The 24293-nt window shown below is 39.1% G+C and overlaps 1 protein-coding gene and 1 long non-coding RNA gene across 4 annotated transcripts in view; one reads left to right on the top strand and one right to left on the bottom strand.

Moving 5' to 3' along the window:
- Positions 1-10387, top strand: part of Alg14 (ALG14 UDP-N-acetylglucosaminyltransferase subunit) — a 110901-nt gene extending 100514 nt beyond the window's left edge. For all 3 annotated transcript variants that reach the window (XM_087213168.1, XM_004841222.3, XM_087213167.1), the window contains one exon: positions 9440-10387. In XM_087213168.1, coding sequence (XP_087069294.1) covers positions 9440-9670 — 231 coding nt within the window. In that variant the 3' untranslated portion in view covers positions 9671-10387. The remainder of the gene's footprint in view (positions 1-9439) is intronic.
- LOC106009096 (uncharacterized) overlaps positions 349-24293 on the bottom strand; it is a 50772-nt gene continuing 26827 nt past the window's right edge. Inside the window, exons 3-6 of the long non-coding RNA XR_001183220.3 lie at positions 23908-24039; positions 10192-10309; positions 5670-5829; positions 349-4580 (exon numbers count right to left, since the gene is read on the bottom strand). This is a non-coding gene — a long non-coding RNA (uncharacterized LOC106009096). The remainder of the gene's footprint in view (positions 4581-5669; positions 5830-10191; positions 10310-23907; positions 24040-24293) is intronic.

Here is a 24293-nt window from a genome sequence, read left to right as displayed (position 1 = left end):
TAGGTGATCTGGGAGTCTGGTTTTGAGACTTATTTACGTGTTTTCTCATTTCGACTGGGAGGGGGTGCTATTGGCGCCTGCACGGATTACCTCCTCTGACCTGGGAGAGGTGGGACGGGCCAGGAGCAGCAGTAGGGATGGTGGCCCAAAAGCCCTTTCCTGTGGGCTGGGAGCAGCAGGAGGGATGGTGGCCGGGAAGCCCCTTCCTCTGGTCCAGGAGCAGTGGGATGGTGGCTCAGAAGCCCCTCCCTCTGGGCCGGGAGCGGTGGGAGGGATGGTCACCTGGATGCCCCTTCCTCTGGGCCAGGAGGAGCGGGACAGAAGGTGGCCCAAAAGCCCTTTCCTCTGGGCTGGGAGCAGCGGGAGGGATGGTGGCCGGGAAGCCCCTTCCTGTGGACCAGGAGCAGTGGGACAGCGGCTCAGAAACCCCTATGTCTGGGCCGGGAGCAACCGGACTCAGTACCGTGGTCTGGTGGTCTGGTGTCCTCTGCATCTTCGTAGTGTGGCACCAGGTGTCTGTATAGAGGAGCCGGGGGTAGTGGGTCCAGTGGATTGTTGCCGGGGCGCGGGCTGATTCGGCATGTTCCGTGTGACTCGGGACCTCGGTAGGGTGTGCGCCGACCTGCCTGTCTGCAGCAAGCTGATTCGGCCATGGCTTATTTTTCTTAATGTCCTCCAGTTCTTTCCATGTTGCTGCATCCATATTCATCCTTTCATGGCTAATTCAGCTTCTTGATTTATTATTTAAATATACAGTGAGCAGAAGTGTTCTGAGTGAACAGAAGAAATTGATGATAGAATGCCAGTTTAGGGAACTTAGCTGTCGGACAAGATTCTATAGCCCCAAAGTTAACCATTCTTTCTAGTTATTTATTTGATTAGATTGTGAACAATTTTTTGTTTTGTTTTGTTTTGGGATTTTTTTGGATTTTGGTTTTTTGTTGTTGTAGTTACCAAGCAAAATTCAAGTAATTGATGTTTGGGGAACCAGCAATAAAATTAGTGTCCTTAAAACATTAGCCCCTTTGCTTAAATGAAAACAATTTATAACTCACTAACCAGGTGTACTGTCACATGCCTGCAATCTCAGCACTCTGGAAACTGAAGCAGAAGGATAAGTTTGAGGCTGCCTCAACTGCATAGCAAGACTCTGACTCAACAAGAAAACTTAAAACTTTTTGATAATGGTTTAAATTTTTAAAAGATGTAAGCCATGCCTGGGTAAAGAGAAACTGAAAAGTGACTGTGATATACTTTCACCGTTAGCTTAAGTTTAACTTAAAATCACCAGTTCCCTTTCTTGCAGTCAGCTTCATACCGTTTTAAAAGACAATATGGTAAAAAAATTTTCAAAATGAGTTCTAGGGGGAAGGTGGTTAGCTAGACTGACATTTTCATGCAGTGGAACATCTAATACTTCTGCAGAAGCACAGAATAGCAGTTGTTATATAAGTGGAAAAGACCTCAAACTGCTGAATACACAATGATGACAACTCTGAAAGTACTATTGGCAATAAAATTGTAAGAGACCGTGAGGTTCATTTATGGTTGGTGATTTAAGTGTTTAGAATTTTTTGGTTATTTCATGTTGGTCTTGATATATGTGTTTCATTTTAACTGCTACTACTCAAATCATTAAATATACATAGAAAAGAAGTGCAGTGTACCCTAATGTGAGCCAAGCACGTACGTCACCCAGGGTGCTACACATCCTTTCCTTCCTGCTGTCCACCTCACTGATCACTGGCATTCAGCACTGTCTTTCCTCAGGCTTCACTCCAGCCTTCCAGTCTGCTATGTGGTAGAGAGCACCTGCCTGCCAACTGCATTTTCTTCTTACTCCTTTGATTACTCTCAGATGCTTCTCTGTCCACTTTCTGAGGCTTTTATCCCATAGCTCTTGCCCTCAGATGCAGCCTTTTGCTTGTATTTTTCATACCCTGGGACACTCACCCAGTCTCTTTTTGCTATATCATTTTCTCCACATGTTCACGGGCCAGAGCTTTTAGTGCAGCCTGAGGAAGTCCTATGACCATTCTAGTGTGATTCATTCCTTCTCTAGGCTCTGCATTTGCTGCTCTTACAATTTTTTATTTTCTCCATACTTGTTAGGGTTCTTGGTAGCAAGCTATCTTCTCTTCTGGCTGCATGGAACATAAAATAATTTAGCAAAAGGCTATAGAGAACTCTGAGAATTACCAGGAATGCTAATGAACTAGCCTTACAAAACAAGAGGTACAAAGTGGGACCTGAGCAGTTAGAACCATGTCCAGATTTCCATGGGCCAAGGAACTGAGTTCAGGGGACACCTGCTGCCACCACTGCTGGGCAGAGCCCACTGCAGCTAGCACCATAGGTGCTGAATGCTGGACTCTGCCAGTGGCCCCCTTGCTACCAGAACAGCTTCTGCTCCAGCCCTGCTCCTCTGCACCACTAGCTCCTGGTCAGATTTTGGCAGAAATATCTGGCCAAGTCACTGACCCAGCCACTAGCTGCAAAAGAGCCAAGAAAAGTATCTCACTCTGCTGTGAGAGATGGTATTTGCCTGCCACTAGAACTATACGATGGAAAATCACTCAGATACCAGGAAAAAAGAAAACAAAATTTTTTAAAAAGACCACACTGCCCATGCCTTATCCATAACAATTGTTTTATTAAACTTCTTACTGTTTCCTTAAATCGTTGAATCTATTTTTGCTTACCTCTGACTCACCAAGAACTCTGAAACATAGTTCAGTGCAAAAAAGAAACTTTAAGGGTCACAGATTTATACACAGAGATGTTCATAACAGCACGATCTAGAATAGCAAAGGAAAAAAAAGGAGCCAGTCTAAATTTTCAACAATTTCTAGAAATAGCCATTTGCATGAATAGGGGAATGGTTAAATTATGAGATATATATAGAACTAAATATAGGTAGTCATTAAAAATCAAGGATTTTGAAAAGTTTTGTTTTGGTCTTTGTTGTGTTTTACTGGGCAAGCACTCTACCACTGAGTCACATTCACAGCCCTAAAAGTATTTTAAAAGCAAACAAAAATATAACTGAAAAGAACTTTACAGTGTTCGTAAATAAGATCTCACATTAATGTATGTGTACATATATAAATTTATAATAGAATCTATATATGAAGATTAAATTACAAGGGAATAAACCAAAATGTTAACAGATTGGTTACATAAGGATTACTTCTTTGAGCTTCCCATTTATTTTCCACATAGCAATGAAAAGTTATTTGTATTTAAAAGAAAACCCATTGATGGCATACTTCCTGTCCACCATTTTTGTCCTTTATCACATCAGAAAGTCAGTTTTTTCCTAAACCAAGCTCATAAACCAAATACTCTGAATTTGTTTCTCTGAGTGTTAAAAGAACACACCCTTTTCTATAGGATCAGTTCTTCCCTTACTACTGCTTCTTTCACACTGATCTTTATGTTCCTGTGTGGATCATTTATCCTTTCTCTAAACACTTTCCCAGCCTTGCTTGGCTTGTCCAGCTACTACCTGAGCCTCTCTCTCCCACACCATGTGCCCTCTTTTCCTGTCCCATTTTTTTTTTATTTTTAATTTTATTGGTACAGTTTAGATTTACATAATGATCACATTCATCATAGGGAATTTGTACCTTGACATGAAGTATCTTGATTCCTGTTTTTTTTTTCCTATTCCCCTCCCCTCCCTTAACTCCCTTCTCCTTCCTTATTTACTAAAGCCTTGTTTCATATTCTCTTTCTTTTCTCATTTTTTCTTTGCCCCCCCCCTTTAGTTCCCCCTTCCCATTGAATGATTTTTTTGTTTCACATTGTCTGTTATACATTTTGGTCCCTATTTACATTTTCAGTTTCTTACACCAGAGAAACAATGTGATATTTACATGTGTGTCCAGTTTATTTCACTTAAGAGTATAGCTTCAAGGGGGCAGGGATTTAGCTCAGTAGCACCACTGCACCTGCCCCACAAGCGCAAGGTCCTGAGTTTGATCCCCAGTACCAAAAAAAAGAAGAAGATAGTTTCAAGGTGCCTCCATTTAGCTATAAATGTGTCAAGTTTATCCTTCTTTATGGCAGAGTAGTACTCCACTGTATAGAAAAGCCACATCTTCTTTAACTATTCATTAATTGATGGGCATTTGGGTTATTTCCAAGATTCAGCTATTGCAAACTGTGTCACTATAAACATGAGTGTCCATATATCACTGTGGTATGATTCTTTTAATTCTTTGGGGAAGATACCCAGAAGAGGAATAGCTGGGTCAAATGGGTCCTCTAATCCTAATTTTTTGAGGAATCTCCACACTGATTTCCACAGTGGTTGCACCAGTCTGCAAAGGGTTCCTTTTTCCCCACATCCTGCCAGCATTTGTTCTTGGTTGATTTCTTGATAGCAGCCATTCTTTCTGAAATGAGATGGAATCTCAGCATTGTTTTAATTTGCATCTCTTGGATGACCAGTGATGTTGAACATTTTTTCAAATACTTATTTGCTGTTTGTACTTCTTATTTTAACCCAAGGACTTCTTGAGGTTTCCATTACTGTTCTTTGGCCAAATAATAACGATTTCTTCTTTGTTGCTTTTCTGGTTGGAAAAAAAAATCATTAATCATTTCATCTTTGACACCTTCTTGAGGATAGGCAAATGGCTTTGTGGTTTTCCTCTTATTTCTCTAACCATTCTTTAAATATTTTACCCCACCTTGCTTCCTGTTAAGTGCTACAACCAAGCTTTTCTTCTTCTATATCTCCTGTTTCTCTGTGCCGTTATTTACACACTTCCTCATCTCCACCATATTACCTTTCCATATGGGGATGTTAGCCTATAAACCAAAGAATTGGATTTAACAGGACCTGTGACCTCCATGTGGACTACCTGCCTACTTGCCTCAGTTTTAAGTGTGGGCTTTAGTTCTCTGGCTTCTTCATGGCTCTAGGACACCAATAAAACCTTCCCTGAAGCTCTGTTCCCATAGTTCGTAACTCTTTCCAGCCTCCAAATCCACCAGCTAGAAGCTGTAAGACATTGGCATTCAGGCCAGTGCCACAGAGTTGGACTCTGCTTCTCTGTCAGTCTCCTAATATTGAAGCCTCACTGGATCATCCATGGCCTCCAGTCTCACCTTCATAAGCACCCTTGGACCACCCTCAACTACGTAATCTCTGACCAACAACCAACCGCAAACGCCAGACATCTTGCCCAAACTCTGTGTGTGTGATTCCTCCTGGGTTAGAAGTTGAATTCAGACTATTCAACTTAAGTATGTCTTTTTATATATATGCAGATGTTATGTTTCAGTCACAGGACTTGACCTGTGGTGACCCAGATCTACAGAACAACAATCCTAGTGTAACTGTTCTTGATTCTTGATCTAGCTCATCTCTGCTCGTGACTTATATAGCCCTTTTTCATTTTTTTTAGATCTGCAACTTACATTATCTTTAGTATGTCTCTTGAACTTCCTGCTTTTAGAGAAGTTTATTTATTGATTGCAAGATTCATCTAGCAGATACATATTGAATATACACTGGTTGGTGCTGCAGATGACCAGAGACCAGTCAGAGAGTTAGACAAAATAAAAGACCATATCACTTAGTATGCTTTTTATCCCCAGGGATAGAAATCCTGGTTCAAACTGGCTTAAGCAAAAATGTAATGTATTCCATCACATACCTGGCAAGTCTAGGGAGAGATCTGGTTTCCTTCAGGCACAGCTGGATTCATGGATCCTAAATGCTACCTTCAAGATCTGGTCTGTCTTTGTCTCTCAGCTTTGCTGTGCTTTTTGTTGGCTTCATTCTCTAGCTCTCTAACAAGGGATATAGTGGTTCCCCTGAGAAAAAGATGAACAGATGTGAGATGGTTAAAAAGAAGCTGTAATTACAGCCATCTGGCAAATGAGATGTTAACTATGCCAGGTCCACATCCTCCTGGGTTCCAGAACAGTAGAAAAGGCACTACTCTCTCAGCAGTGCCAACAAATGTTCCACAAAGTCCTTTGGTTTCTGACTGGGCTGTGTGCTCTTCCCTGAATGAGTGACTTTCACCGGGAAATTTGGTGCTGTGATTGGTCAGACTGGAGTCATATGTCCTCTCCTTACAGTAGATGTGGAGTCAGCTCCAATCAAATTGATTATTAAATTGAGAGCAAGGGATATAGTGGTTCCCCTGAGAAAAAGGTGAACAGATGTGGGATGGTTAAAAAGTAGTAGAAGAAGCAGCTGTAATTACAGCCGTTGTGGTACCCAACCATGTAAGTGTCTATGATGAGTGTAGATGATGGAGTACAACGGCCAAGTCTGTCAAAGGGAGCTTTTGGCTCCACGTAGAAGAAGGATTCACACTTCTCTCACTCTCTTGCTCCTTTCTTTCCGTCCCTTTGTCTTTTTCAACCTACTTTATTCCGGGTGCAGAGTATATAGATTGTCCTAGAAATGGATCTCACCTATAAGGAGCTTACAGAGTGGTGAGGGAGAAAGGACGGCCAGGGAGATAGTCCTGCATTCTTATTGAGAATTAATAGTTTCAGAAATGGAAATATGAAGAATATATCTGTTTTTAGAAAACTAAAAAGACAGCTCCATATTGTTTAACATCATCTTTACCCAGGCTGTTTCAGTGATTCATTGTTATTAAATGTTTGGAATAGTCTCTCTGTTATGCTTCTTCAAATAATGAAAACTCTGTAATCCACATTTTTAAAAATAATTGTCTAGGCTATTGTAATTCAAAGTGAAAACCTGTGCTTAATTAAATGTTGTTTTCCATGAGATTAATTTGCTTTTGTTTAAAACCAATTTTTTTTTTTTTTTGCAGAGTTGGAGATCTGCCACTGAGCTACACTCCCTTGCCCTTTTTCTAATTCTTTTTTTTTTGGACAGAATCTCACTATGTAGCCCAGGCTGGCCTTGAACTTGTGGTGATCCTCCTGCCTCAGCCTCTTGAGTGCTGGGATTACAGGTGTACACCACCATGCCCAACTCCAATTCTTGATTTATGATTTTACTGTACCTGGGACTTTTGTAGTAAGATACCTCAAAATATGGAGATAATAAACAAAATACTTCTAATTTCTACTTTCAGCTGAACAGTCTTATCTTATTAGTGGTGGGTTATTAATTCATCTCTCACCAGTACCCAATCATATACAGATTTCTCTATCAGTGTATGCATAATCTGCGTATAAAGTGTCAGCCAGATTTTGAAATGAATGCATGTGGATATGTAAAAGGCAACAAATGTGAGAATAGTTTGACATTGGAGATCTCACAATAGGCCTTACATTCTTTTTTGCTGCAATTTTTGTTCTGTACCATTGAAAAGAAGATTAAGGGCTGGTGATGTTGCTAAGTGGTAGAGCACTTCGCTAGCATGCAGAAGGCCCTGGGTTCATTCACCAGCACCAATGGGTGTGTGTGTGGGGGGGGGGATTGAGAACAAACAACACAAATAATCCAAGGATTAGAAAGTACATTAATGTCATAGTTGTGAAGTGGAGACATTTGGCAATGCTTGGAGTCATTCTTGATTGTTTTAACTACTAGGATTTTGTGGACAGAGGTCAAGAGTACTAAACATCATGTGATTCATAGGACAGGTACCACAACAACAGCAAAAAACATTATTCAGTCCAAAATTTCAATAATGCCTTGCATTAAAAGGATTTTTAGAATTATAAGCCCTGGAAGGATTCAGAGCAAGTTTGTAATTTAGGCATAAGACAAAGCTAGGGGCAAATTAGAATCATGGAAACATAGACTCCTGAAGCTGACAGAAGTCATTTAATCCAATCTCCGTATGTTTTAGATAGGATAACTTAAGTCATTAGGAAAAAAGCAACTTTGAGCAATTTCTTCTTTACCTCCTAAACATGTGATCAAACAACTTGCTCAATGTCTGCCTCAGTTTCCTTATCTGAGAGATGAGATAATGAAAATTGCTTCAAGTGATGGATGTGAAGATTAATTAAAATATAAAACATGTAAAATATTTAGTACAGTACCTGGCCATAGTGAATTGTAGTAACTAGGGGTGGGAGAACTCAAGTGGTGATTGTCATTGCTGCTGATGCCCACAGTCACAGCGCTAGTTTGCAGCCTGTTCAGTTCTGCTCCCCTGACTCTCGGTTCCATGTTCTTTCTTTTATACTGTCTTGGTTGTCTACTAAGAAGAGTTATAGGGACAACTTAATGGAGATTAAAAACCAGTCTGTAGAGCAGCTCTGTGGCTGGTAATTCAAGAGAATGTCTGAACGAAAGTTCTCCATGAAAGACAGAAAAGGGGTTTAAATTGTATGTAGAGAGCTTCAGAAAGTCAAAAGAAAGATAGATCCCACCTAAAAGACGCTAGTCTTTCTTCCCAAAGCTCTGTGAATGATGATACAAGTGGTCATGCCTCCAGAAAGAAAAGCCTAGAATAGATGACTTATCAAATCTTTGTACCTTTGACCATATTCATAAGGAGGCGGAATGGCCTTAAAGGAGAACCTTTTCCCACTCTAAGATTCTGTGATGCCAGATAAGTTGTGTGGAGTGTGAGCTGGAAAAGTCATGTGACATTGTAAATCATACCCCATAGGCATATGCAGACAACCACAGACCTCCTGTTTTGTGGTTTGTGGAAAAAAATGCTTTGTTAGGATTTACTAATTCAGGCAACATGAGCTTATGATTACAATACTATATAAAATGCTTTTTCCTCTGAAAATAGTAATAAATTATCAACAATCCTATGAAATATGCTTCCTCTCATTTTCTTCAAAGATTTATAAAAATTATTTGCAATTGCTCTGTTAAGTTTTATTTCTCTTGTAAGGTTAGTCAACTAAATTGTTTTTAACTAGTGGCTTTCTATAAAAATTAGCAGAATTAAAACTCTTTTGTATCACAAGCATAGATTAAGCCCTCTTGAGGGAAATCCATTTCCTACGTTAACCTTCTCTTGAATATCCCATTTGTTGTACTGAACCCCCAAAATGATTTTACATTCCATAAAAACAGCCTATATGGTAGTCATGTAAAGACATCTTCTCCTACATCAAGAACGAGCTGGTATAGGAAAGAAAACTAAATGAACCTTAGTTGATCATATATTTTCTGTGTATTTTTGTGACATTCAAGATCTACAGAGCAGTCAGAAAAGAGCAGCACATCCCCATCCAGTGAATGCTGAATGAGCACCAGGCACTCACTGTGCTAGAAGTTAGACATCATGTGATTTGCCCTAAGTCACAGAGCTGGTGAGCAGGAGAGCCAAGACAACACACATCTTCACATGGTTCCCAAGTACAGTGGCTTAAACATGCTCTGTTTTTTACATCCTGGTTCTTGACAAGGACAGAATAGATTCAGAAATCGACTCTACAATCAGACTATTCCTAATGCAAAATACCTCATTTAGATTATTCCTCTGTATTAATTTGACCTTCAACTTTTTTTTTTAAGGTGTTGTGTAATGGACCAGGAACATGTGTTCCTATCTGTGTATCTGCCCTTCTCCTTGGAATACTAGGAATAAAGAAAGTGATCATTGTCTACGTTGAAAGCATCTGCCGAGTGGAAACCTTATCCCTCTCTGGAAAGATTCTGATTCATCTCTCGGATTATTTCATTGTTCAGTGGCCGACTCTTAAAGAGAAGTATCCCAAATCTGTGTACCTTGGACGAATTGTTTGACAAATGAAAACTTAACATCTATAGAATTTTGCAGCCGACAGTATTTATTATGATATGTTTATTGTAAAGGCTTCTGAAAGTCCTGAGAATTATTGATGGTCAGAAGTAAAAAAAAAAAGTGTAAATAACTCAGTGAAGAAATTGAAGCTTCTCTTATAAGATAAACATTACTACACAGTACTCATCAACTAATTATGCCTCTATACTCCAAATTTCTTTTTTAGATAAAAGTCTGTATCACTGTCTGAAAGCTTTTTTTTTTTTTTTTACTATTTGAGTAGTATTTTTTAACCCGAAATATAGTTTGTGTGATTAGTAACATTTCCTGTTCTACAGCTTAAAAAAAAAAAAATTCTCCATTGTAAAAAGAAACGAAAATAAAGAAAGGTATTCCTTAGTTTTGTTCAGATACAACAGGCTTTATTTCCTGTATGGAAGCAGTGATGTCCCCAGTGAATTATTTCAGCATAAAGGAAACGGTTATATTAAATTGGCTTCATGACAGTTTGCACTGTACTTACTTCCAGAACCTTGAGCATAACCAGTATCTTTTCATTCTTCAGTCTTGCTTTATGAGTAACTGGTTTCAATCTGGAGTATCTCCTTAAATCTCCACGTTGTTAAAATAAAAGGTGACCACTGTCATGGAAATAAAGCTGTTATTATCAAGAATCTAAACTCTTAAAACATTAAAAATTTGTCTTAGTAAATTTACAATGTCGTGGCTGTGATTGTGTCTGGCATTTTAAGATACTTAGACCTGCTACAACATATGTTTACTGAACATTTATATTATTTATGCTGTATGCCAGGTATTCTTTTTCAAATATTGTCTTATTTAATCCTAATAATAACTTGATGAGGTAGGGATTATTGCTATCCATGCTTTACAGATGACTTGGCCAAGATCACATGCCTTGTAAGTGACAAAGCCAGGGCTTGAGAATGAGGTGAGTTTCACAAGGATGTGGCCTGTGATCCCATTGGGCTCCACAATTAGGAGGCCCCTCCTCCTGGATTCATACTATGTTCTCACTCTCTTGAATTTCTTAGTAATTTTATTTATTTATTTATTTTAGTTTTCTTTGTTATTGTTGCTTTGCAGTACTGGGAATTAAACCCTGAGTCTTGCATATGTTAATTAAGTAAGTGCTCCATCACTGAGCTACATCCCCAGCGTTTTCTGTAACTTTTGAACAAAGGACCTACACTTTAGACCCCAGAGTGTGTAGCTGCTCCTACCTGAGACTTTATGTACCTTGTGGTGCCATGTCTGTCACAACAAGCTCCTCAGTAACCAAGAATTCTTGTCCCTTCCCTGTAAGCTCTGCTCCTTTACCAAAGAAGTAAAAAATGAGAACTGCACTTAAGATAGAGAGATAGAGAGATAGATAGATAGATAGATAGATAGATAGATAGATAGATAGATAGATAGATTTCTCAGATTGTATATATGTCTCAGATTTATATATCTCCCCTGCTAGAGATTGAAACCAGAGCCTCATGCATGCTAGGCAAGCACTTTACCACTGAGCTATGCCCTCAGCCCTTACCAGTGTTTTTACTCTTAAATAATTTGGTTAAAAGTATAAATCTAGTAAAGAAATGGTGAAATTGAAGTATATTTAAAATACATAGGACTACCCAAAGTGATGCAAAATTAAAATGCTGAGATTAGTCTAGGCTTTCTTGTTCTTTAAGAAAAACTCCTTGTATGAGACAAGTGTGTCATCAGGACCTTTTCTTAGGTTTCTGGCTGGAGAAAACCAAGTGCAGAAGACATCTCAGAATGGTAAGGATATCTTGCCATCTGGACTCGGTAGCCATGGAACAGCCACGTGGTGGTTCACTGTCCTTTGATTTTTAAATCCTCAAATCTCAGTTATTGTTTCTGTTTCTTCTGAGCTATAGACCTGTAGTATCAGGAAGTAGGGTATCAATGAAGGACTGAGACAAAATAAACATTTGTTTTTCTAGAGAGAAAGTGATTTTTTTTTATAGTAACAGCAACATGTGCTTTTGATTCACGTTTGAATTTTTCTGTACTCTGTACTTTGTTCCTAAGTGGCCTGGAGTGGATGGTTGGAGAGGTAAAATGAACTGCATTTTGGTTCAGTTAATACCCATCAGTGCTGTGGGGCAACCTCCCCACCCTGGAGCTAATCCTGATGAAAAGGCTCCTGTCAGGCCACAGGGCACAGTGCTCGGACCAGAGAGAGTTATGCACAAGTTGCCATAATTTTTTCCAGAAACATATGCCCCTGATATTTTACAAAGCCTCATCTTAGTGTCTAGCCTGGAATGTCAGAGAAGGAATCTATGTGTATTATATCACTAAAAGTTTAAAAATACATTTGCCAGGTTTGGGCTTCTGCACAGACATTCAGAGCTGGGCTGAGACACATGTTATCACATCTTCTTGCTCAGTTCTAGATTATTTAGTAAACAAGTCCTTCTCCGCTGTGTGTTACTGGCTAATTTGAGCCCTCAAGGTCATATAGCCAAGGGGCTAGTTTGAGATTATAGTAGGGGACATAGTTTCCCTACTGTGTGTGTCTGTGCCATTCATAAAGAGTGCTCGACTTGAACTGAAAATCAGAAGCTAGCTTGTCTTTTTGAATTTCCCTTAAAACATTCTGGGATGCGACTTTTACTGTAAGAAATGACTTTTGAAAAATTAACTGAATCAGCCTTCAGATGAGAGGCAGGGAAACCACACATCCTGCCCACACCTACTTCCCTGGAAGATTTTTATCTACAGTTCAGCTGTCCAAAAGGTCTCAGCAGCTTGCCAGGTCAGAAGGTCCAGCTATTTCAAATAGGATGCCCAGAAGTCATGACAGGAAGCATTAGCCTGGAACAGAGAGTGCTGTGAAACCATATCAACAAGAGGAGTGTTGTACATTTTTAAAGTGAGTAGCAAGAGGTTCTTGCTGTAAAGGAAAGGGAAGACAAGCTCAACTTTATAAAAGCAACATAAAAATATTGTTATTTTACTTTCCAAAGTTTTATGGTATGGGAAACATGCACCCTTACCCTGCAGTTCCTTAAGTCAAATCAGTGCTTTAAGTTTTCTGAAAAGCCCTATCCCCTAAAAGGTTTTTGAGACCTTTTATTACTAATAAGAACATTGTTTCAAGTGTTTAAAAAAATTATCTTCCATCAGATCAGTGTTCCAATATGTGAGATTTCTCCCCATGATTTCAGCTCTGACGCAATGAGCATACATCCAGATTTCTCTGAACTTTCTTCTGTTAAGGGCCATCACTCTAGCACTCTAAATACAGATTATCTATAATCATATTCTTTTTGCCAACTCATTTTAGATATGAATTTGACATAGCGCCACCTTTTTCTTCTGAATTAGTTAACTATTGCTGGCCTGCTAACCTGTCATATCCTGCAAGCAACAAATTTGGAAGGCAGCTATGCTAACCACTATACCAGCCGTGCAAGCAACAAATTTGGAATCATTTTGTTTTTTCTTTTTCCTTTACCACATTTAACTAGTTGCATATATACAGAGTCCACAAAAAAAATGTATATATCAAGAAAAGAAAAACTTGTAAAAATATTTTAATATTAAATTTATTGAGACACCATGAGATTAATACAAGTTACCTTTGACCTCTACGGTTGCAAGAGGTGCTCAAAGTCGTGGCTATTAGCTTCCAGACATTTATTAGTATGGTGAACTGCAGAAGTGTGTATACATTTTTTGACTGTCTCTGTCTTAAATAGATAGGTAGCTTAATATATATTTAAATAAAAGTATATATCTCCCTAGAACTTTCCTTTGCTTCTTCTTCCTCTTCTATCTTTAATATTACCTTTACTTTTCCTCTCTCATGTCTGAATTCACCTGCTAATTCTGCCCTTGACATTGACCTAGTTCCTAGTTTCCTTTTCTGTCCCATGGTCACAACTTAGCCAACTAAACATAAATTCCTTGTTTAATTAACAATCTTGTTAAGGAACTCAGGCATGGAGAGAGTAAGTAACTTATTAAAAATTATATAATTAGAAAACAGTAGAACTAGGATTTGAACCAAGGTACTCTAGTTCTAGCCAGACTTACCTTAAGAGCTATATTAAGTTTTTTAAAAAGTACTAAAAAGGGTCTTGTAGGGTACTGTGATAGAGTGTAAGGTGTGCTGCTACACTGGACCAGGATCTCAGAAAAGGCCTTTAAAAGGGGAACATTTTAGCTGAGACCTAAAGGATAATGGCTTAAAGATTTGTCGTTCATCTACTTCACTTTCCAACTTAGATTTCACTTCCCCCACAAAGTCTTCTTTGTTTCCCAAAGTCTAGTTTAAACAACTTCTTCTGTGACATTCCTACCCATTCCACAGGTTATCACAGAGTATATACCTTCATGCTGCAGGGCCATGTCCTTAAAAACAGCTGAGGAAGAAAGAGACAGATGATTTCGCTAATTATTTGTAGTTGTCTTACCTCAAAGACTAGCTCGTTTGTCCCACACTTGCTAATAACCGTAGTTAAAGACAAAATACCCTATAAGCATTAACTAAATATATAAATCCTATAGCTTCAGATTTTCTCCAGGACTTCTTTGGTTATATTTCGTCTAGACTAGTGATCTCAAAGTTTTTTATCTAAGGACCTTATTACATTTAGAAATTACTGAAAATCTCAACAAGTTTTTGTTCGTAGACTGTATTTGTCAATATGTACCATACTAAAAGAATTTTTTTAAACCCTAAAATTCAAAGGGACATATTTCGTTAGCAGTCAGAGCAATAATATCATCATATATCATGTAACATCTGGAAAACCACTATGCAATTATGAAAATAACAGGGGAGTGGCAAATTGTTCATATTTCTATGAAAATAGTTTTAACCTCCTAGGTTCCTGAAAATGTCTCAAGGACCTCCAAGGGGCTCTGGGACCACATTTGGAGAACTGCTGCTGTATATAATGTCATATCAATGACTTCATTTCCTCTAATAGCCTTTAGTCAGTCACTGACTTGTGTATTAATTTTATTGCAGTGTAACAAATTTGCCACCAATTTAGTAGCTTATGACAACACAGTATCTCACAGTTCTGTAGGTTAGAAATCCAGGCAGAGCAGTTCTCTGCTCAGGGTCTTACAAAAGCTGAAACCAAGGTGGTAGCCAGGACTAAGTTTCGCTCTGGAGCTCTGGATCATCTTTCAAGCTCATTCAGGTGGTTGCTGGCAGAATTTCGTTCTTTGCAGTTGTAGGACTCTTGGTGACTTGTTTTTAAAGGCCAACGGGAAAGTTTCTGCTGTTGTTTGTCCCTTTTAAGGACTCACATGATTGGATTGGGCACACTTAATATAATCTCCGTTTTGATTAACTCAGAGTCAACTGATTAGGACCATTATTTCATATCTTGTTCCATGTTAATCAGGAAAGTGATACTCCATATCCTGAGTGATATCCCACCCATATTTAATGATATGATTATACTAGGTTTGTATACCAGGAATTGTAATATTAGAGGCTATATTAGATTTTTTCCAACTACAATCTGCCAGTTATTTTGTTTTGTTTTGAAAAATGTTTCACTTGGACCAACAGACCCTTGTACACATCCAGGAAATTCATATCTTCCAAACTTCATTCTACTCTCTAACAAGTTACTTAAACTTTCTGTAAAACAGGCAAAATAATGATGCTTACTTTAGAGTTCTTTTTCTGAATATACTATTGGATGATATGTGTGCTCCCTTTAGCACAGAAACTTCCACATACAGTAGTAAAGTCCCCATTGGCCTTATCTCTACAGTGGTGGCTTCCTTGGAATGTAAATGGCCTGAAGAAGGGCGCTCCTTTTTTTTCAAGCTCTGAGGATTGAACTCAGGGCCTTGGTACTGAGCTACACCGCCAGGCCTCTTAAAATTTTTTAGTTTGAGACCGCATCTCACTGTCACTAAATTGCCCAGACTGAGCTCAAACTTCTAGTCCTGGACCTTATCCTCCCAGAGGGCTGGGATTACAGGCATATACCACCACAACCAGCTGAAAAGCTTTCCTTAAGCAAAGCACAGGACCCTTCCTACCCTCTAGCACAGTTATAATCAAAAAAGCAGAAAATAAGAATTGCCAAGGGTACAAAGAAGCTGGATTCCCCATACACTGCTGGTAGTAATAGAGAATGGTACCGCTCCTATGGAAAACAGTTTGACCATTCTTCAGAACTCAAACATTGGGCCGGGGATTTAGCTCAGTGGTTCCGCTGCCTGCCTCGCAAGCACAAGGTCCTGAGTTCGATCCCTGGTATCAAAAAAAGAAAAAAAGAAAAAAACCTCAAACATAAAGTTACTGCATGACCCAGAAATTCCACCCATAAGTATATACCCCAGAGAATTGAAAACTACATTCACACCCGAAAACTATAAAACAGAAAAGCCTCCCTTCAATGCACTGTGAATTGCTGAGAGTCCATGGGCATGATGAAATGGTAGTTGTTTTCCACCAAATTTGGGGATAATTTGTTACAAAGCAGTAGGTAATTAGAAAAATAGCCTTTCAGGAGTCATTTTGCCCAAAGTTTGGATATTTTGGCTTAATATTAGAAGAGGAAGCAATTTCTCACCCCTAAGGCAAAAGAGATGTATTTTTAACACCATAGGTAGGAAAAGGATTTTTTTTTCCTCCTTGCTCCTTGGCCTGCATGTAGCAGCGAAACAGAAACCAGTGGATTCTTTTAAATCTTTTAACCATATGAGGATGAATAAGCAAATGGTTGGACCTGATTCCTAATCTCTTTTCCTTTCTTGTATAATTGAGAATTTTTTTCCACTCTAATAAACTTGAGAATTTAAACGGAAGTCATGTGCCATATATATGACGATTAGCTGTAAAAATGTAGAAAAAGAGATAGCTACTGAGTGCAAAGCCTTAATTAATACCCAAAACTTTCATCTGAAAATAAGAACAGTATTTCTGGCAAGGAAATGTGAAATTTTTTTCTGTCTTACTTGAAATCGTCTTTTTCTTCCTTTCAGTCTTTTCAGGATAGTGATTTCAAATTCAATGACTTTAAAGAAAACTTTAAAATTTTTTCAGCTTATCTCTAGGACCATGGCCCCATGTAGATTGCCATCCCTCAGACTATCCAAACTGAGGTCAGGGCAGGAGTCTACTGAGTGGCAGCAGGAGGGATGGAAGAGTCTAGAATGACCATCTTTTCTTACTCCTTGAAAGAAAGGAGGGTGCTTTCATTCTTCAAAGAAAAGGGAAGAAAAACAAGACTTTTATGGAAATACCTTATACAGAATTGGCAGAAATTCATCAAGGAATACAAAATATCCAAAATGTTCCATTTTTCAGTTCTAGTCTGGCAGACAAAAGAGGCTCAATTTTCAAACTGATTTTCCCTGAATTATCTGGACCTAAAATCATGCAAGGTATCTGAAAAGAGCCTGTGGTGTTGATCCATTGACAACCCGTTCAAACAAGCTAAGTCTAAAGGAGCCAGACAGATGGAGAGAAAGCCTAAAATGCTTTCATCCCAGTCTTACAGGAAACAAAGTACTTATGGATGGAATTGTTAAAAGTCAGACCTTTGATCTCAAGTCCATTGCCAGTGATGGGGAGGGAGTCACAGGTGAAACAGGATCAGCCATGCATGATTGTTGCTGCAGCGAGGTGGACAGTGGGTACATGGGGAATCGTTACAATACACACACTCATCAAAGGCCCTCTCCCTTTGTATGTGCTTGTGTGTCCCCATAATTAGAAGCTGTTTAAGTGTATGATAGGTAATAAATCTTCAGATGCTAAAAAGCCAAAAAAAGTATTGATTATGGATAAAATTACACTAGGGTTTAAAATGAGAACAAAACAGATCATTTTAAAATTAGTTTTATTTCTTGTTTAACTTATGGAAAAAACAAAGTCTCTGGCAGTCTGCAAATCTGATTCCTGAACTTCAATAAGTTTTTCTGACTTGAAATCCCCAGTCCTTTGAATTCACTGCTGTCAAGTACAAGATGTCATCTTATGCTTTGCTCCTCACTGTTCGGTAAATATTTGAGGTGTTCCAATGTCACCTTGATAAGAGCATTATAAGAGGCTTAAGGACTGTGACTCCTATTGAATGCTTTCCTTTCTACAAGGACACACTCTTTAACATGGGTCACTGTGATAATTGGTCACCTCTGTGGACCATGAACATGGAAGTTAGGACTGAGCCAGGTGTGGTGGCACATGCCTGTAATCCCAGCACTCTGGGAGACTGAGGTAGGAAGGATTGAAAATTTCAGGCCCACCTGGGGAATTTAAGTGAGACCCTGTCGCAAAATTTAAAAAAATAAAAAGGGACAGGGAGGTGGCTCAGTGCAAAGGCTATTAATTATTATTAATTAATTAATTAAATTTGGGCCTTCCCTCAGACTGTTTCTACTACTGGAGAGATTGCATTGTGGAACAGAGGAAAGGCAGCTGGGCAGTGAGAGCTTTGAGTTCAGCTACCGACTTAGCCACCCTATGCCTACGTTTAATCATGGAGAACTTTTGTTATCTGGTGTTTTAGTTTCCCCACCGTGTAAGATAAAGGATCTGAATGAGATTATCTTTGAAATCCTTCCAGCTACATTGACAACTGCTATCACAATGACAGAAATAACCTCCATCATTTCCTGAGTGCTAGTAACACTCCAGGTACTGTGCTGAGCGCTGAATGTCATCAACTCATTTAATCCTCACACCTAGGCAACCAAAGCACCACACTTTAGAGATCCCCATTGACCACTTTCCTGCTGCCCACTGTAGGGGCAGATGTCATGGCCACACCCTTTTCTCTAAGCCAGACTTTGGTGCCCAGGACCCCAGAACCCCCAGAACCTCTGCTTTAGTAACCCTAGCCTGCATTTAGGGCTTGCATGGGCCTTTTCCCCATGGGATAAATTGCACCCAGAGCTGAGAGATGCAGAAATTGCTGGCCATGGGGAAGAGTGTGGAAGGAGTGGGGACATACAAGTTGCAGTACAGATGTGCTGCACGGGAGAGGCGGGAACCCATGCAAACACAAAGGGAGTGGCAGTTAATGGGGTTTTTTAATACTCTTGCCTGGAATCCTGTCAATTAGGGGTGGTCTTAATGAGCTAAATATTATTACCACTTCTTTTAGAAAAATAAAACTGAGGGATAAGGCTTAAGTAAGCTGGTGTGGTATACTCCCATAGTCCCAGCTACTGGGGAGACTAAAACAGGAGGCTCTCCTGAGCCCAGGAGTTCCAGCCCAGCTTGAGGAGCATAGCAAGGCCCTGTTTCCAAAAATGAAGGAAAGAAGGCGGGAGGTTGAGTAATTTGCAGAGGGTCGCACAGCTGGTTAAACCAAAGCGTAGACTGTGTTCATTTGATTCAGTGTTCTTCCTTTTCATGCTGCCACACAACAAAATCTTCGGAATCTGCAGATACCCAAGGCTTGCTTGTGACACAGAGGTCCTGAAAAGCTGTCTTCTGTCAGTTAGTTGCTTTCCTACTCTGCACTTGGTGCAAAGTAAAAATTACTTGGTGCCAAGTAAAAATGTGACATATACCAGTGGTGGGCAAAGCCTCATCCAGAAAAAAATTACCATGGGAAGTTGATTCAACAGAAAACTATTTGTTACAAGTATGACAGTTAATCCTAGGATTTCACTTTTTGTTCTGAACTTCTGACCTACAGCTGCTAGTCCAACCACAGAATATCAAGAAGGTAATTTAACTAGACTTTAACCTTGTTGAACGAGTGGTTAGCCAATCAAATCAGTAGGCCTTTGTTTATTTCCTTTAAACTCTAAAACCAGGAAATTACTTCTGATACATTAAGACCCCCACCTTCCCTCCAAGGACATCCTGAGGCGTAGAAATAAAATCTAGCCAAACATAATTTCAATTACTAGTCATAATGAAACATGCAACAAATTATAGGTAATGTGAAAAAGCAAATTTCTCGAAAAAGCTATAAAAATATGACATTATTTTTAGAAGGCATAATTTAATGTGTTAATACCAAGGTAGTCAGTTATGTTTTGGATACTAACCACAAATATCTAAAGTTAGTACTAATAATAATAGAGGCCAACAGTATTGAGTGCTTATAGGCCTGGCCCAACTTTTAGTCTTTTGTAGGTATTAACTTAACCTTCAGAAATAGTATTATTATTTCTTATTTACAGAAGAGCACTCTGAGATACAGAGAGGTTAATAAGCTTGGAAGAAAGATTATACACAAAGGTGTTTTTAAAGTACTATTTAGAATAGAAAAGGTGGGAAGTAATCTATATTGGAAAATATTTAATGAATTTTATATGTCCAAGTAATAGACTACTGTGCCACCATTAAAAGTCATGTTCTTGGGACTGGGGATTTAGCTCAGTGGTTCCACCATCTGCCTCGCAAGCGCAAGGCCCAGAGTTCGATCCCCGGTACCAAAAAAATAAAAAAGTCATGGTCTTAGCTGGGCATAGTGGCATGAACCTTAGTTCCAGCTACTCTGAAAGCTGAGGCAGAGGAGCCCAGGAATTTGAAACCAACCTAGGCAACATATGGAGACCTTGTCTCAAAAAAGAAAATGTTCCTGAGAATATTTAATGCCATAGAAAATGCTTAAACTGTTACATTCTTTGTTTTTATGTTTGTTTGGTACTGGAAATTGAGCCCAGGTCTTCACACTGAACTACATCGCCAGCCCTTTTTATTTTTTTTATTTTTGGGACAGGGTTTCACTAAGTTGCCCGGGCTGGTCTCAAACTTATGATTCTCCTGCTTCAGCCTCCCAGCATGTTGGGATTACAAGAATGTGCCACTGTGCCAAGCTTATTAGTACATTTTTAAAATGACACAAAAAATTATCAGCACTACTTGAAAATATATAAAATATTAAAAGTGGATAACTGAATTAATTCTGTATAAAGTTCATAATTTTTAAGTTATTTTGATTATGTACTACATATTAAGAGAAAACAAGATCTTGAAGAATGAATTCTGATAAGCCAGTACCTCAATAAAAAAGCAACACATTATGTCTTCAAATACTATGTTGGCAAGTATAATAATAATTACTTAAAAAGCATATGTCCAAAAGGTATAATAGATAATGTGAAATAGGAAGAAAAGGGGCAAAGGAGAAGGGGAAGTGGGAGGGGTAGGGGAAGGAAAGAAGGGAATGGAATTAATATGAGAAAAGGAAAAAATGGAAACAAAGTCTTTGTAAATGGGGAAGGATGGAGGGGTTGAAGGGAGGGCAGTGGAATGGGGAAAAATAAGAACCAAGAGAGTATGTGAAGGTGCAAATTTCCAATGATGAATGTCATTATATTGTATACCTAAAATGTACCAATAAAATTTTAAAAAAAGAAAAAAAGCGTATGTCCAGTACTTATTGTTTGCACGCACCATCTTCCTTGATCCTTGCAGCACACCAAGAGGTGTAGGTGACCTTAGTTCCCATTTTTCAAATGATGAAAATAAACCTCAGAGAGGTTATGACTTTTCCAAGGCTTTGTAGGTGGTACATGGTGAAGCCAGGGCAGGAACCTGTGAACGCTCAGTAACAATGCCGCATCTGAGATCGCAGTGTGCGGGCTGGGCCAGGAACGTGTCCTGCTAGCCACATTCTGACTCACTCAACACGTGGCTGATAAGTATGGCAGCAAGCGAAAAAAGCCTCATATCAGTTTGTAAAAAGGGGAACAGGAGTGAGGAGATCTCAATTCTAGTCTTGACTTTGCCCTTACTTAGGTCTGTGGGCAAATCCTCTGACCTCTCTGGCCCAGTTTGTTCATCTGGATACTGCGCAAAGGTAATCAGGCTTCCTGGGCTCAGTGCCCTCAGCTGCCCAAATCCCCAAAGAATGATTCTAAAGGCTCCGAACATCAGTGTTGGTTTCTATTGAAGATTTTTTTTTTGGCAGAAAGGTATAGGTTGGCTTGCATCACATATCCTAGCAAAACATCCTTTAAAATTTCCTTAAAACACTTCTTTTTCCCCTCAAAATTCCCTTTTCCTCCTCCAACTTCATGAATTCTCCTGTCCTCTCTTTCTCTTCTTTAAAGGTTCTTTAAAGGAACCTCTTTTCTCAAAACACTTTTATTCTAAGTCTATTTTCATTTAACAAAGTATGTATTACCTGCCTCCCATTTCCCATAAAACGGTGGACTTTACATTCCATCCCTTTCTTAAGTAAAGTAATCTAATCTGGTTTCAGCTTCTTAAATTTGCATCCAGCCAAAGGAAGGCTATGGGAGAATAGAGAGGATTTAAATTATTAGTAGTTTTTTGGGAGGTTTTGTGGGTACTGGAGATTGAACTCAGAACCTTTCACTTGCAAGGCAAGTGCTGTGCTACTGCACTAAATCCCCGGCCCTACTAGTAGTTTTTTTTCTTTTTTTTAGTGTTAGAAAAATAAGAGGTAAATACTTCTTGCTTACCACTAAGCTACATCCCCAACCCCCAGTTCTACTTTTTATAAATAATTATATGATTTTTTTTAGTTTTAAATAACTTTATTATAGAGTTATATATATATATATATTTTGAAACAAGTCTTGCTATTAGTTCAAGCTGGACTGGAACTCACTATGTAGCCCTGCCTGGCTTTGAATTTGCACCAATTCTGCCTCAACCTCCCAAGTGCTGGGATTACAGGCTTGTGCCCACACCTGGCTATAATTGTTTTATTTCATTAGTAGTTGTTGTTAATCTCCGCTTGTGCCTAATTTACAAATGAACTTTATCATAAGTACGTAATGTGTATATAGAAAAAAAACCAATATATGTAGAATTAGATAATGTCCAAGATTTCAGGCATCAACTAGGGGTCCTGGATTGTATTTTTCACAATAAGAGAGGATTATGATATTAAAATGATTATTCTAAATCTTTAAATTTCAGGCAGGGGTCTGTGTGCAGATATAGCTTAGTGATAGAGCACTTACCTAGCATGTGTGAGGCCCTCAGTTGTTAGGTCCCCAGTTCCGAGGGGGGGGGCGGGGATCCACCCCACCCCACCCCCAGTACCATAATAAATGAGTAAATAAATGTTTCAAAAATTGGAGGCAGTGCTAAGGTTTGGCTGAATGTCCTCCAATGGCCCATGGGTTGCCAGCCTGTGGTACTTTGGAATAGAGTGGAACCTTTGAGAGGTGGAGCCCACTGAGAGGAAATCAGGTCATCGGAGGTGTGCCCTTGAAGGACTGTGCCCTCCTTTTCCTTCCTGTCATTTGCTTCCTGGCTGTAGGAGATGAGCAGCTACCCCTGTAAAGTGCTCCCATCATGTGGTGCCTCATTCCAGACCCTAAACAGTGAGGTCATATAGCCATTGACTGAAACCTCTGAAACCAGGAGCCAAAATATATCTTTCCTCCTCATAAGATTATTTATCTCAGGTATTTGTTACAACATCAGAAAGCCATCTAACAAGTAGGAGCCTGCAGAGTTGAAGGCTAGTTTTCATTAGGTTCCTATGTGGTCATTCTAGTCCTCCTAAACCTCTTTAATCACCGAACAAGGATAAAATTACAATTTGAAGGTCTCAGAGAATTAAGTCTCTGACAGTATTTTCTTCAAAAACACCAATAATAGCCAGGTATGGTGGTGCATGCCTTGATCTCAGCACTCTTGGAGACTAAAGCATGAGGATGGCAAATTCAGGCCTAGCCTGGGGAGTTTAGCAACTCAATGAGAACTTGTCTCAGAAGGAAAAATAAAAGGTTTGGGGATGTAGTTCAGTGCAAAGGCCCTGGGCTCAATCTCCAGTACTAGAAAACAACCCAGCATACATTGGATACTCACAGTGCCTCAAAGTGCCATATTATTACCTTACATTTAACCTAATAGTCCAATGACCTGTAGGTACTATTATTGTTTTGATGAGGAAACTGAAGTTAAGAGACACATGGAGGCTGTTCTGTAATCAAACAGCTGCTGGATAGCAAAGACAGGATCCAGAGCCAGCCATACCTGACTAGGTGCTGTGTTTTGTACCCTCTATGCTTACTTTGCTGTCTCCTTACTCTGCTCTGCCTGTACCCAAAAGTGTGGTATCCCTGTGAAGATTGATGTACACTCTGTTTTATGTTCCTTTTTGCCATATTTTTTCAAGATTTTTGCCCAGTTAGAACCAATTCTATGAACAAATTATAATTCCATCAAAAGATATCTATGGAGGACTACCCATGTGCAAGGTGCTATAATAATGCTGTAGATTCATTATGAACATTAAGAAGTGTTGCTGGGCGCAGTGGCACATACCTGTAATCCCAGCTACTCAGGAGGCTCAGGCAGAAGGATCACAAATTCCAGGACACCTTAGATAATTCACCAAAAACTGTCTCAAAAATAAAGAGGTTGAGGGTGTACCTCAGTGCTCCCTGGGTTCAATACCTAGAACCACATACAATAAAGAATCTATGTGAAAATACTTAAGGTTTAGATAATAGAAATTCAACCAAAAAACATAATTTTGACTCATATAAACAAAGTATAGGAGTTAATCCAATTTGAAAGCCTAGTGAATTCAAGAATTCACAAAATGCCCTATTTTTACTTCCTTCTTTGGGGCCTGCTCTTCTCTTCCTTTCTCCATTCTATATGCAGGCTCAGACTTTGTCTACTTGGCAAGCAAGGTGGTCACCAAA

This window comes from Heterocephalus glaber, unplaced genomic scaffold (assembly GCF_053883595.1).
Source record: "Heterocephalus glaber isolate CG9 unplaced genomic scaffold, H.glaber_assembly_v1.0 deba00001442, whole genome shotgun sequence".
NCBI lineage: Eukaryota > Metazoa > Chordata > Mammalia > Rodentia > Bathyergidae > Heterocephalus > Heterocephalus glaber.
This window is presented reverse-complemented; position numbering and strand designations above follow the sequence as displayed.